The 13591-nt window shown below is 40.1% G+C and overlaps 2 protein-coding genes across 4 annotated transcripts; one reads left to right on the top strand and one right to left on the bottom strand.

Moving 5' to 3' along the window:
- The first annotated feature begins 106 nt into the window (after nt 1–106).
- Nucleotides 107–6090, top strand: lxn (latexin). Of its 3 annotated transcripts, none has more exons than XM_020708245.2 (7): nt 107–450; nt 2881–3054; nt 3121–3183; nt 3538–3709; nt 4817–4953; nt 5232–5294; nt 5821–6090. In XM_020708245.2, the coding sequence occupies exons 1-7, from the start codon at nt 334–336 to the stop codon at nt 5911–5913; spliced, it is 819 nt and encodes a 272-aa protein (XP_020563904.2). In that variant the 5' UTR covers nt 107–333; the 3' UTR covers nt 5914–6090. The 3 variants fall into 3 exon arrangements, with proteins under 3 accessions (XP_020563904.2, XP_011480818.1, XP_004075427.1); XM_011482516.2 differs by lacking the exon at nt 107–450 and adding an exon at nt 2563–2667; XM_004075379.4 differs by lacking the exon at nt 107–450 and adding an exon at nt 2627–2756.
- Nucleotides 465–11563, bottom strand: gfm1 (G elongation factor mitochondrial 1). Its single transcript, XM_023961606.1, has 18 exons — nt 11389–11563; nt 11129–11281; nt 10922–11054; nt 9775–9979; nt 9462–9578; nt 9176–9326; nt 8194–8348; nt 8013–8097; nt 7772–7909; nt 7382–7483; nt 6751–6807; nt 6540–6677; nt 6180–6262; nt 1822–1984; nt 1594–1738; nt 1301–1461; nt 1161–1214; nt 465–959 (listed from the first exon to the last, which is right to left on the bottom strand). Exons 1-18 carry the CDS (start codon nt 11461–11463, stop codon nt 828–830), a joined length of 2247 nt encoding a protein of 748 aa, XP_023817374.1. The 5' UTR covers nt 11464–11563; the 3' UTR covers nt 465–827.
- Nucleotides 11564–13591: the final 2028 nt, after the last annotated feature.

Consider the following 13591-nt stretch of genomic DNA (forward strand, 5'->3'; position numbering starts at 1 on the left):
TTCAAGAGTTAAAACTGCAAAGCTGCAATCACTCTCAGATGAAAAACACCTGCTGGTCTAAGTGGAGAGCCTCCAACGTGATTCCTTCTTGTGAGAAACAGTTAACACCAGCAGCTCACTTGAGCGGAAATGAGTAATGTTTAGTTGGAGCGGTTTGTTTAGTTACAAAGAGCAGATACAGATTGTACAAGAGAGAAGAAAAAAAAAAACCTCAGCAGGATCTGGACAGTCTCTTCTCTCCACCTCCTCAATGCTTCACCCCTGGCTGCCCTCTCTTTAGACGAGTTTTCGTTTAGCTTTTTCTCTCGCATCACTACTCTCCAGTGCGTGGACATGGGTTTCAGAGGCTTCATTGTTCTGGTTGTGTTAATGGGAATGAGGGGGAGTCCCACTGGAGCAGTGAGCCTGAAGGACGAGTCGGCCCATCCAAACTTTGTCACTAGAGAACAGGTGAGCTTTTGCACTTTTTTTTTTTTTTACGGACTGTTGTCAAAACTTCACAGGAAAATAAAACTCTCTGATTCACAATAATTTGAATAGATACTTTAAAAAACCAATATCGCAGTAAATCATTTTGTACATAGTACAAAATAGTAAGCTCCAGTCAAAAAAACAAACTCACTGTAACTGTTTTCCTTTGACAGCTGGCAGAAAAATAAAAGGGGTCAAATGATACCAAAGTTGAGAAAAACATATTTTGTTTTAAAGTATATAAATTAGGGAGACACTCTATGAAGAAAAGCAACATTTCGTTTGGCTCAATGTTATGAGGAGAAAAACTCCAGTGACGTCAAAGTCCAGCGAAGAGGCAGCTGAACGGACGGTCTTTAGTTTTTCCACTTGTTTTTCTTGGTGGGCAGCTGTCCTGTAGCTTCTAAGTATTTGTGGATGAGATCTTCTTGTGTGGCTGGGAGGCAGGGCTGATATCTGCTGTAGTCCATTGTGTACTCGCCTTTACCCTGGATAAACAGTTATACAGTCAAAAACTCTTCTGTGTTATGTTGTATTTAGAGATTGAGATTATTTTTGGTACACAAACTGGGCACATTTAATGTTTAATTCTAATATATTTAGCGGGAAAAGAAGAATTAAACAAAAAAATTTAGCTAATTGGCAGGACTTCACCAATTTTTTGTATTAGAATTTTGTATTAAACTTACTTCGGTGCAGGATCGTAACTCTGTGGCGTAGCCAAACATATCGTTTAGTGGAATCTGGAGGAAACAGAACATTTCTAAACCCATGCCACTCAAAAAAAAGTTTTGCTTAAGGGGGGTGGGGGGGGGGGGGCACGACTTACATCTGCATACAAAGTGAAGAACCCTTCAGCTCCATCTTGTCCAGTGATGACGCCATGGCGACGGTTCACCCCAGCAATGACTGCTCCTTGAAACTCCTGAGGTGCAACAATCTCCACAGACATGATCGGCTCCAGGACGATGTTGTTGGCCTTTTCCATGGCTTTGGAACAAAACAAAGTGGATAGTGAAAAATCAACATGAATGATGCCGTCCTGGATCATAATGCACTCTGTTTGGTATATTATGGATTAGGACCGTCCTAATCTAAACCGAAAACCCTTGCAGTTCTGACCTTGTTTCAGAGCACCTTCTCCAGCACGAATGAAGGAAATTTCATTTGAGTCAACCATGTGATGACCTCCGTCTTCCAGGACGAATCGGACACCCGAAATCTTGTGTCCAGTCAGGGGTCCCTTCTCACAGGCGTCTCTGAAGCCCTGAGGCATCATGGGACACAACAGACAATAAAGTAGTGCTCTACAAATCCTTATGTTTTAATCTGGGAGAATCTTCTTTGCACCTTCTCAATGGCTGGAACAAACTGCTTTGGGACGTTGGGGCCGACTGTCTGGTCTTCAAACTCCAGCTTGGTGTAATGTTCTGACTCAAGAGGCTCGAGGACGCCGACAACTTTACCGTACTGTCCGGAGCCGCCACTCTGCTTTTTGTGCGTAAAGTCAAACCTGCAGATAGCCGGCATGGAAAAGGTCAAAGTCTATACAGAGAGTGAGCCAGAGGGAGCAAGTGTAACGCCCCTTTAGCCTCTTGGAGAAGTTATGTTAGTTTGTAATGTTACAAAACTTTAATTTCAATTCCAGCTCCAACTGACGCACAAGCAGAATGCTGAAAATAAAATGCCCACCCTCCCTGATTTAAGTGATAGCAAATGATAACTTTGATCAAACAAAATCTAAAATCCAATTCACTCCAATTCAAAATCTTATTTTAGTCCAAAACTATTCATTTTCAACTTTGAGAAGAAATTAGGATTCTCAAGCCTTTCAAGAGGGAACTTCAGGGTCAAAACTATCAACTGAGACAAGACCAGCAAGTTTGTATAGTTTTAACTATAAACTAAAACACATCGTTGAAAATCTAAAGCAAAGGAGGAAAAAACAGGAGTAAATAAAGTCTGGCACTAACTGTGAGTTTTTCGGTTTCTATGGAACAGCAAGTTTCTATTTGTCTTATCAACTTTCAGGGTGGGAGGATCTGTAAGTGTAATAGTGCTGTGTCTCTTTAAAAGAGGGCAGAGCTTGTTGACGGAAAGAGGAAGTCATGTTTTAGTTTGCATGGGAAGCATCTGACTCGGCTACCTGATCGGAGTTGACCTCCTGCCTTCCCAGCATTCAGCTCTGCTGCAAAGGTTGGAGCAGGCTCTGTTATCAGATCTGATAATCTTCTCTCCTCGCAAAGGGTTTAAATGCTTGCCCTATTTTTCAATTTGGTCTGAAGGTGTGTGTGAATCTACAAGCAGCCCCACCCAGCTGGCACTTGAGATCAAAGTCCTAAAGGAAATGGAAGCCCTTCCCTCCTCTGTTCTTTTCCTTCAAATGTCTTTTTCTTTTTCTTTTCACAGAAAGATCTGACAGTGGAGGAGGGAAGGGGGGATGTAATGGCAACTGGCGAGCTGAACCCCAGTCATTTTCCTGCACGAAGGGCGGCAAAGGTTGTCCAGCACTACCTGAACACTCGCTACGGCTCCCCATACAGGCTGTTTGGTCTGGAGGACGTTCACAGTGCCACTGCGGAGGTCAGCTGAACTTCACAGCTGAAGTCTGCACACAGCAGTCTGTCTCACCTCTGCTGTTTCCTTCAGGATGTGGCCGACACTGGAAGAAGGTACCACCTCCAGATCTCAGCGCATGAAATTATCAGCAACGTAAGAATTTCAAGTTTTCAAAATCAAGTTTAACTTTAGATTTTATATAATTTGCCAGACTAAAGTGACCAGCAGGCTTTTATTTTAAAACCTCCGTTAGTTTTGGATGCAGGTGCCACACTACAGCAGATTACAATTCACTAAAAAGCTTGTGCAAACTATGAGTAACATCTAGGTGAGGATAGTCTTTGTGCTGGACCGGTTTAACCAGGACTGACAAAGACCTGCTTTGAAAAAAAAATGATGAGGCTCAAGCAAGTTCAAGACACTGTTTAACTTCTCCCAACTGGTTTCTATGGTGACAACAAGGCGAATCCAGTTTCATCAATGCTTTTCCCTCCGTAAATCCTCCAGAGGACGCAGAAGTGCTCAGCAGATGTCTTCTTTCCGCGGGGAGAGCCAACACAATCACCAGAGGTGAAGGCTTCCTGTGAAGAGCTCCTACAAAACACCACAGCTCAAGAGGAAGCCTTATACCAGAGGTACAAGGAGGGCCACAGCCTGCTGTCTGCACAGTACATACCTGGTATGTTCTTTGAAATACTCCACATCACTGCTTCGGGGAGATGTTAAAACATTGCTGTGGCTTTTTTATGTAAACTAATCTCATTTTTTAAATATTTGCAATGCCAGTCCTAACTTTGATACAATATAGTTTCACGTATTCTACAGTTGATTAGTCATTTACTATATTTTCTATTCAAATAATTCAGTTTAAAAAATGACAGTTTATTATGATTACAGCTTGTAACTTATAAAGCCCAAATTCAGGATGTTAACGACTGAAAAACACTACAAAAAGAAAATTAAACAACTAACTATGTTGCCTTTAGTTCTTCAGCATTGCTATGTGGCATCTGGCCTTTTCACAATAGAACACATTCTCTGTAGACATAGCAAGTGGTAGCTGGTCAGTCCAGGGAAGCATGGAATGACCATAACGTCCTGGTCAATGGCTCAAAATTCAGTGGTTCTGGCGGCCATCAGCCGACAGTAATGAGGACATTTTACAGAGCTTTACTTGAATCTGTACCTTTTTTCTTGAAGACTGTGGGATCTTGTTTAAAAAAAAAAAAAACAAAAAAAACATTTTGTCATAAAAAGAATAAGTGAATCCACTGACCTACGGCCCAGTTCCTTATGTCTCTGCTTTGACACAACAAATGCCAAACTTGAAGTTTAAGTTCTGGATGTCTGTGTGCTTGATTGGTGCCATTGGTGACTTTTCATCAATGGGATTCTTTCCAAAATCCTTTCAATCTAGCAAATTTTTCTGAGGTGTGATCATCTTCTACCACATTTAAACTTTGCTTCAATGCTCTTGAACACAACACTATGAACAACAGGCTTCTACAGCACGACTGTCAAACGTCTGCAGTTTTCTGCCATGGATGTGGTGCCGGATTCAGACTGACAGAGCCTAAAAAGACCCTTTTCAACTGTTTTGAATTGGTGTGACATTAAAAATTGACATTTTCTAGCGATGAATATTGGGCTTATTAGCTGTAAGTTTAGTCAACAACGAAAAAAATCAACATTTAAACTAAATATTTTTTTGTAAATATGTTGTAACTCATTGAGCTGCACCTGTACTGCAACTGTCCTAACTAACTTCAGTGCCAACTGTCCTCAGACAGCCAGGGCCACATTGAGCCTGACATGATGCCCTTCTGGCACCTCAGCATCGTGGCTTCCAGCTTCATCATGCTACATGAATCCACAGAAAACACTCTGTACAACATGGCTCAGGTGGCCCAGATCACACAGCTGGTATGTCTGTGCTTTTGTTTTTTCTCACTAATCTATAAGAGATTTCTGGAAATCCCAATGTTTGTTTTGTTGGTACATAAATAAAACTGTTCAACTGTATGGTTATGCTTTTATGAAGACTCCATGCCTGTGGTGAGAATCTGTTTTTGCTCCCCACTGTGATTAAAAAACAAAAATCAAATTAAAGCTCTGCACAAACTGGTATTTTTTTATACACTTGACTATGGCCAAACACTAACATTTAATTTAAAGGCCCATTTTTCTCTTTTTTGCTGAAGGAAACTGAAAGAGAGGAGCTAAAGTTTGACTCCCACATGTTGCTGCATGACATGGTGTCTCAGGTAAACTTTTTTTAACATTTGTGCCATTTAAAGAAGTTTCTTTTTTTTCTTCCAGAAGATGCTGTAATACTCAAATGTATTTATGATCCAATTCTTATGTCTTCCGGCTGCTGCCTTTAGGGGTTACCACACCAATCTTGTTCACACAGACTATCATGTATTAAATCAAAGTTCAGCTAGTGATTTTCACGTTTTTGCTTTGGTTTAATGCCAGAAGCTTTTCCTGACACAACCTCTGCATTTATCCAGACTGGCACACACAAACAATGGATGTGAACCTTTGTGGTTGCACTGTGTATATGATTCTATAGCAGGGCTGCTCATTCCTGGTCCTCCAGATCTACCACCCTGCCTGTTGGCTGGAAAACAGACAGTGGGGTAGATCTCTAGGAACATGGTTGGACAGCTCTGCTCCGAAGAACAAGCCTTTTAGCAGTTTTTGACAGTACTATGAGAAAATGTACTATGAGATATGGTTTTACTTCCCGATCTTTTGCCTTTAAATTTCTAAAATGTGTTCTCTCAGGAAATTCTCCACTGGAAGCTGCTTTTCACATGGTCTCCTGCAGAGGGCGTTAAAGTGCAGCAGATGCAGCAGATACCGAAGCCGAATCACTGAATGTTAAAAAGTTAAACTCCAAGTACAAACATACTGCTGGTATTCACCATGTTGCCATGACACTATTTTGTACTCTTTTTACTGCTTTATGATTGTATTTAGAGAGAGGGTAGAAAAACAAAAGGGAGATTTGTCCCGACGACTGAAATGTATGCTTAATAAATTCCATGAAACGTTTATGGTGCATTAATGTTTCTTTAAACACTTGGTTTCCCAGAGAGTGTGTGTGTGTGTGTTTTTCCTAAGTGTTGGAAAAGAGGACTTACGATACAGGACTGCTGATGGTCTCTCTAAAGGCCACTTTGGGTTTCCCCATCACACAGGGACAGTTGTACTCCCTCTCCATCCTCTAAACACCAAACCAGAACACATTTGTAGGAAAAGGTCAACATGTCAGATGCAGCCTCAAAGTAAATAGTACATTTCCTGTCAGTTTATTAGGTATTTACTTGAATGTGGGCTCACAGGTTACTGATTTGTTAGAGAATCAACTTTTTTGCCTTATATTGAAAATGTAATTACAAACTGTAACTACAATTTGACTTTTTTAGCTAGATTTTTACAAGTGTTTACTCTAAAGGTTCAAACAAATGTGCAGAAGTCCTGGCCACTACGTGACCACCCACCTGTGAGTAAATTTCCAGATGCAGCTCCCCCATGCCTGAGATGATGGTTTCCTTGCTCTCTGTGTCAAAATGTACTCTAAATGTGGGATCCTCTCTGGTGAACCGGTTGATGCCTTTGGAGAATTTATCCAGATCGTTCTAGTTGGAGACAAAAGCAGCGTGAGGAACAACGTGAGCTGCTGCTTTACAGTGGTGAAACAGGAATATTCACCTTGTTGGACGGCTTCATGGCCATGGATATGACGGGCTCTGGGATGTGGATGGACTCCTGCGGCACATAAGGTGATAAATGAACTAAAGCAGAAGTTTTTCTTGGAAATATAAACATCTACGCAAGTTTTCACAACCATATAAAACTCGTGGTCAATGAAAGCTCATTGAAAGTTAAACCAGGTCGAACTTGGACCAATCAGGGACTCAGATTTGGTAGTGACATACAGATGGCGTCCTCTATAATTTGTGAAGTGGCAACCATGGAAAATCGATCATGGAGGAAGAAAGAGTAAATGCGGTTCGTGTCTGACCGGATTTCTATGACATATACTGTATATTTTCATATATTAGAATCTTGGGAAAGAAAAAGCCTGGAGGAAGATTTGCATCGCTCTTCCAGCTGTAGGTGGCAGATATCCGCTAGTAAACAGTAAAAAAAATAAAGTGTTCATGGCTAAATACTTTTTTGTTTGGCTTTACTGAATCAGGTTTGAACTGCTCAAACTTCTCTTGCATGATCTAAATTGATCACAGCAGTCTCCCATCGGAAAAATCCATTTATCTGCAAAAAAGTGTGCACAGTTGTGTGTGTGCATGCTGTTTACCCTCCGGTGACTAGACAAACTCACCATGGAGAGGTTGGTACTATTCTTGGATGTGAAAGTGTCTCCGCTTGCACAGTCGATCCCAAAAAGGGCGCAGATATCTCCTGCATAAACTTCCTCCACATCCTGAAGGAGCAGGCAGGAGAAGAAGAAGAAAACAAAACTCTTTAATCAGTTATTTCATATGTTTTCATTTTGTTCCTTTCAATTTTAAAAAGTGTGTCTTGAAAGTTGACTGACGTAAGCTGGTTATTTTCATGTCTCAGAGGATGTGGTTATTTCTACATGCTTGACTTAAGCCTTAAGAGGAACCTTGATGACCAGTCATGCTCCTCTGCCTTTTTTGCACTGCAAACCACAACTGGAAAACTTCTACAATCAACTTCCTACTGACCAACACTGATTGGCTCTTACCTCCATCTGATCAGCATGGAGCCGCACGAGTCTCTGAACTCTGACCTTCTTGCCCGTGCGAGTGTTGAAGATGTATTCCCCTTTCTTCAGACAGCCTTGATAAACCCGTACATATGTCAGCTGTCCAAACCTACCAGCCTGTAAAAACAAAAGAACCACAAAACAACCAAGAAAATGATCTTTAAAACAGGAAAAGTAACAACAGAAACCTTTACTTTTTTTTTTAGCTCAATAGTTGTACCTCCAGTTTGAATGCGAGACCAACATATGGGTTAGAAGAGTCTCTTGTACAATCCATTTCGACCTTTGACGATACTGCAGAATCTCTATTAGCAGAGGACAAAAACAAAAAACAGTACTTCAGATCAAGGAACAGAATTTGCTGCTTTAAAAATAAAGAAGAGCTCCTCAGAAACACCCACTCGTCATTGTGGATGGCATAGTTTTTTTTTTCACTGGGGTTGGGCAGATAATCCAGTACAGCATCTAGAAGTGGCTGGACTCCTTTGTTCTTCAGCGCCGTGCCAACCAACACTGGAGTGAAGAGACGACGCACTGTGGCTCTGCGGATCGCAGCCTGGAAGACAAATAAACGATTCCTCCTGAACTCTAAGGGCTTAAATCAGAACAGCTTCAAAAGATTTTCAACAGCAGTGTGTGCAAATGCAGATAAAGTAAAGAATGAACTAGTTTTTAGTTAAATTGTGAAATTGCTGCAGACATGCCTGATAGTCCCTACTTTTAAGGCATATGTTTCTTCACAACCAAACTGGTATGAAACAATAGTATTAAAAATAATCTAAAAATGTTTATTAGTCTGAATCCATGCATTTATGGAATAAATGATTGCTACTAGTCTGTCAATTGATTTGAATGTTCTTACTGCAGCATGTTTAAAAGATTAAAAAAAAACTCATATTGACCAAATCATTCATATTCTGGATGTGGAGAATTTTCCTGAAATATTTGTATTCCGTTATTATTTAGAGTTCATTTTGAGGTACTTGAATTTGTTTTTCAATCTTTAAATACTTGTGCACCGCTGTACCTCTCTGAGCTTCTCTGTCAGCGTGGTGCTGGAGATCAGCATATATATACATACATATACATACATATATATACATACATATATATATATACATATATATATATACATATATATATATACATATATATATATATATATATATATATATATATATATATATATATATATATATATATATATATATATATATATATATATATATATATATATATATATATATATATATATATATATATCATTTGTTTTTAACCTCTTTGTTGTTTTTAATGTTTTTAGGAGTTTTTATTGTATGACGCTTTGTTAGACTGCAATCATTTTAAAGCGCCATATAAATGAATAAACTTGAACTTATTGACCTTCAGATCTAGGTTGGTTGGAATCTTCTCCTCCAGGAACATCTCCCCCAGGGTTTCATCCGCATTGGCAACACACTCCACCAGTTCTTGCCTCCGATCTGCTGCTTCAGCGCGAAATTCAGGTGGAACTTCGTCATAGCGGAGAGCTTGACTGTAGGGAGATGGAGAAACCCTTTAAATGTGTTTGTTTAGTTTTACATTAGGAAAGATAACTTTGGCAGACACTAATCACAGAAGGTTCAGTATGTTCTATGTAAAATCAAAAACTGCATGCAGAGTCTCTTACCCAAACGGCCCATCAAAGTACATGCTCCTCTCTTCTATTAGGTCGATGATGCCTTTCATATTTCCTTCCAAGCCTATAGGGATATTCACAAAGGCTGCGTTGTGGTTCAGTTTGGATCTGAAGGAAAATTGATCAAATTGAATTTTCAAAAGGGAGACAGATTTGAAGAATAATTATTAAAATTTATTTTTACATTTATTTAAAAAAAATGAAATAAGCACCAATGATGTACAAGTTGCCAAAAGTGCAAAAAAGACTTGTTTTCTCACACCACTCAGCTCAGTGTGTATATGACCAGGAACTCTTGTGTTACCTCATCTGCTGCAGGGCCCGGCTGGGGTTGGCTCCCATTCGGTCCAGCTTGTTTATGAACGTGAGGAAGGGTACGTTGTAGCGCTTCATTTGTCTGTTTACAGTCATGGTCTGACACTGGACACCTCCCACTGCACATAAAACCAGCACGGCTCCGTCCAGAACACGCAGCGCTCGCTCCACCTCGATAGTGAAATCCACGTGACCTGCAAAATACAGAGTGGTCCAAGTTATTTAAAAAAACCTAAATAAAAAAACGCAGCAATCCTTAGAAACTCTGTACACATCAGAAATGGTGTAAACTTATTTAAATTAAACTAATAGGTACAATAGTAAAAATGTATTTGAGCATGTTTAAGTCCCACTCCAACCGTCTTTTGATCTATTTCAAAGCATTCTCAGTGGTCTTTTAATTACAATTATGCCAATGTTATGCAAAATCAAAAAGCATATGTTGTTTTCTAGAACATAGTTTCTGCAGAGCAGCAGCAATTCATCAGAAATTCACCTTGGAGTTGTGGGTGGGACTGGTAAGCCTGCCATCATTTCCAATCATCCCTTTGTTACATGCTCTTCCACTAGCTTACAGCCCCAACCTAACATTATCAGTGGAATGAAAATATGGGACAATATTGGAGCGGTAAAATTTTGAGCCAGATGTCAGCTCAGACAAGGAAAAGTACATGGATCTCTTTGTCTGCAAGTAGATGCATCAGAATGGAGCGGACTCTAGCACTTGTGTCACAGCTACGGGATTTTTCAAACCGCATTTTTTAGGCTGCTCCTGATTCACATTGATTTGCTTAACCCTTGTGCTATCTTAGATGACCCCACCCTTACATTGACGTGTTTTCCCTACAATGACAAAGGTGGATAAAGGTGGACAGATTTCATGTAATCCATGGACACCAGTGAAGATCACAAATCATTGAAGAAAAAAGGTTCAGAGCACTGTCTAGTGGGTCTAGATGACCCAACTCCCAACGTTAAAGTTCCTCGGATAGCACAAGAATATACTTAATTTTCTTAATAAATTTTCTCCGTCATGTGAAACATGTCACAAAAACATGTTAAAAAACACCACTTTCATGGGAGTGAAGCTCCAGCTGGGGAAAGGTCAGTGGAAGTAAACACAAAGCGTTTTGTACCAGGCGTGTCGATGATGTTGATGTTGTGATCCTTCCAGATGGTGTATGTGGCAGCTGACTGGATGGTGATGCCTCTCTGTCTCTCCAGCTCCATGGAGTCCATGGTGGCTCCAACGCCATCCTTCCCCTTTACCTAAACATCGACAGCAGCACTCAGATTAACGATCCCCTACCTTTATTTCTCTTTACATATGTGCTCGCCCTCACTTCGTGAATCTCTGCTATCCTCCCGGTGTAGAAGAGGACCCTCTCGGTTAAAGTTGTCTTTCCAGAGTCGATGTGCGCAGAGATGCCGATGTTGCGGATCCTCTCATTAGGAAAGACTTCGGATGAGCATGTCCGACAGCTGTTAATAAGGACCTGAGGATATGATAAAGGACAACATCAATGAGGTGCATTTTTCGCTACTTCAGTTCGCGGTTATGAAATCTGCATGTTTTGTCATATAGCCAAGTAGCTAAAGTTGCCTTTTTGAGAGTGACGCTTCCTGTGGCCAAACGGTGAGTTTTGGTCAAACAAAGACCCGCCTTTAAAAGTATCATGTTGACTTTAAAGGCCAGTGAAAATGCAATTCCTCTTCAATTCGACCCTAACGTTCCAGCTAGCCTGCTGAAAGTCACGCCGGTCCCAGGCAACTTCCGCATCTACGGAAAGTCCAGAGGAACAAAAATGGCAGACGTCATGGAGGGCTCACAGACGGAAAGCGCAGAATTTGACATGAAAGATGTTTTTGCACTCATAATTCAGTGATATTCGATTCTCATTTAATAATTGAATTTGTAATTTGATCATGCAATTTCAAAAGACATTTTGCAATTGCCATTTCAATTTTCAGGCTTGCAATTTGAAAGTGCATTTTGCAATTTAGAATTCGATGTAAAAATGAGAATTCAATCGAACTTTTTTTTTTATTTAAAAAATTAATTGCATTTTAACTTGACATAGATTTTTGGTACCATAATTCGTAGAGGTGTAGCGATTCATTTCAACAGTAGTTCAATTCATATCCTAATTTGTGGTTGACAATAGAATTAACAGTTGATCCATCCATCCATTTTCTGAACCTGTTTTATCCCTTACGGAGTCGTGGGGCAGCTGGACCCTAACCAGGCCACTGTTGGGCGAAGGCAAGGTACACCTTAGACAGGTTGCAGTCTGTCACAGGGCCACAATCATGAACCCATGCACAGCAGGGGACATAATCAATTCACCTAAGAAGCATGTCTTTGGACTGGAGGAAGCCGGAGTTCCTGAGAACTCCACACGTAAAGGTTCCAGCTGGGACTTGCATCGGGACAACCTTCCAGCTGTAAGGCAAAATCGCCACCTTACTGTCGTGCACCACTGTAGTCTATTTTAAAATCGACCCAGGCCATCTTTAGCCAAAAATTCAACTAGTGGGACTCAGAGATAAATACCTGGATACTGAACAGTGCAGGAGAAGTTTTCCAGATTCCTTGTATTTCTTGCAAGATAATCAAGTGTAAATTAAATAAATGTACAAGTAAACAAGAATTAATAGTAAATCCATTTATATTTTAGTTTAATAAAGTTAAGCCACTGTTGTTTTCTGGAACATTATAAGAACATTTTACCGCCCTTTATGGTCATGTGTCTTTGCAAAATTCAAATTGTTTCCAAACATTATATTGTAATAATAGCTTGATCCATCACATATAGTGGGGAAAAAAGTATTTATTCAGCCACCAATTGTGAAGGTTTTCCCCCTAAAAAGGTGTGAGAGACCTGTAATTTTCATTATTGGTACAAAATAAGAAAGAAAAATCCAGAAAAACCCCAGCATCAGAGCTACCAGCAACTGCTGAGCTATAGCTCTGATTCCACACAGGTGTGTCGGTCGGAACGAGTTTTTCTGCATGAAGCTCTCCAAGCTCTGATCCAGTATTTCTTACACCAGGCAGATGTTATTTTGATACTTGAATGACTCGTTGAACTTGAGAAGATTATTCTTTTCAGAATCCAGAGATTTAATGGGGTCCCATGGCTTTGGGCTCATACTGGCTCTCAAAGTTTGGCTGTGTGGGTTTAACCCCAGGCACCTCCTGGTTCCACTGAAAAAAAGTCCATCAATTGAGGAAAATATCCAAAAAACGAATAAATAGGAAAAACAAAAAATGACTTGACTTAAAAAAAACTTTTATCACAACAATCCTAAAAAAAAAGAAATATATATGTAAAAAGAAATAGTTCTTGCACAATTTGGAGAAGTGCTTTGTGTCGCTTTGCGCACCGTCCGCACAAGGTTTGGCTTGGCATTGCAAAATGGAGAGATAGCCTTCCTTATTTAAAGTCTCTTTTACCTTGATCAAATCTCCCACCCTGTTTTCCATCTCGCAAACGTTTTTTTGTAATCCAAACACCTCAAACTTTGATTTGTCCGTCCATAACACTTTCATCCAATCTTCCTCTTTCCAATATCTGTTCTTTTTGTCCATATTCTCTCTTTTGTATGCCATTTTCAGATGTAACTTTTTCTTTACTACATGCCCTGAAGGCCAGCATCCCAAAGTCATTTCTTCACTTGATGTTGACACTGGTGTTTTGCCAGTACTATTTCATGAAGCTACCAAGACCTGTGAGGCATCCATTTGTCAAACTGGAGACTTTGATGTACTTTTATTCTTGATCAGTTGTGCACCTGGGCCTTCC

Source organism: Oryzias latipes, chromosome 13, assembly GCF_002234675.1.
Source record: "Oryzias latipes chromosome 13, ASM223467v1".
In the NCBI taxonomy this organism is placed as follows: Eukaryota; Metazoa; Chordata; class Actinopteri; order Beloniformes; family Adrianichthyidae; genus Oryzias; species Oryzias latipes.

What these genes read in the sequence shown, in the direction of transcription:
- gfm1 (XM_023961606.1), bottom strand. Translation starts at nt 11,463, where the DNA reads ATGATACTTTTAAAGGCGGGTCTTTGTTTGACCAAAACTCACCGTTTG. An exon ending in CAACATCATCGACACGCCTG is followed by an intron (nt 9,980 to 10,921) that starts GTACAAAACGCT and finishes TGTATTTTGCAG; the next exon opens with GTCACGTGGATTTCACTATC. An exon ending in TATGCCATCCACAATGACGA is followed by an intron (nt 8,098 to 8,193) that starts GTGGGTGTTTCT and finishes CTCTGCTAATAG; the next exon opens with AGATTCTGCAGTATCGTCAA.
- lxn (XM_020708245.2), top strand. Translation starts at nt 334, where the DNA reads ATGGGTTTCAGAGGCTTCATTGTTCTGGTTGTGTTAATGGGAATGAGG. An exon ending in TTCACAGTGCCACTGCGGAG is followed by an intron (nt 3,055 to 3,120) that starts GTCAGCTGAACT and finishes TGTTTCCTTCAG; the next exon opens with GATGTGGCCGACACTGGAAG. An exon ending in TGCATGACATGGTGTCTCAG is followed by an intron (nt 5,295 to 5,820) that starts GTAAACTTTTTT and finishes GTGTTCTCTCAG; the next exon opens with GAAATTCTCCACTGGAAGCT.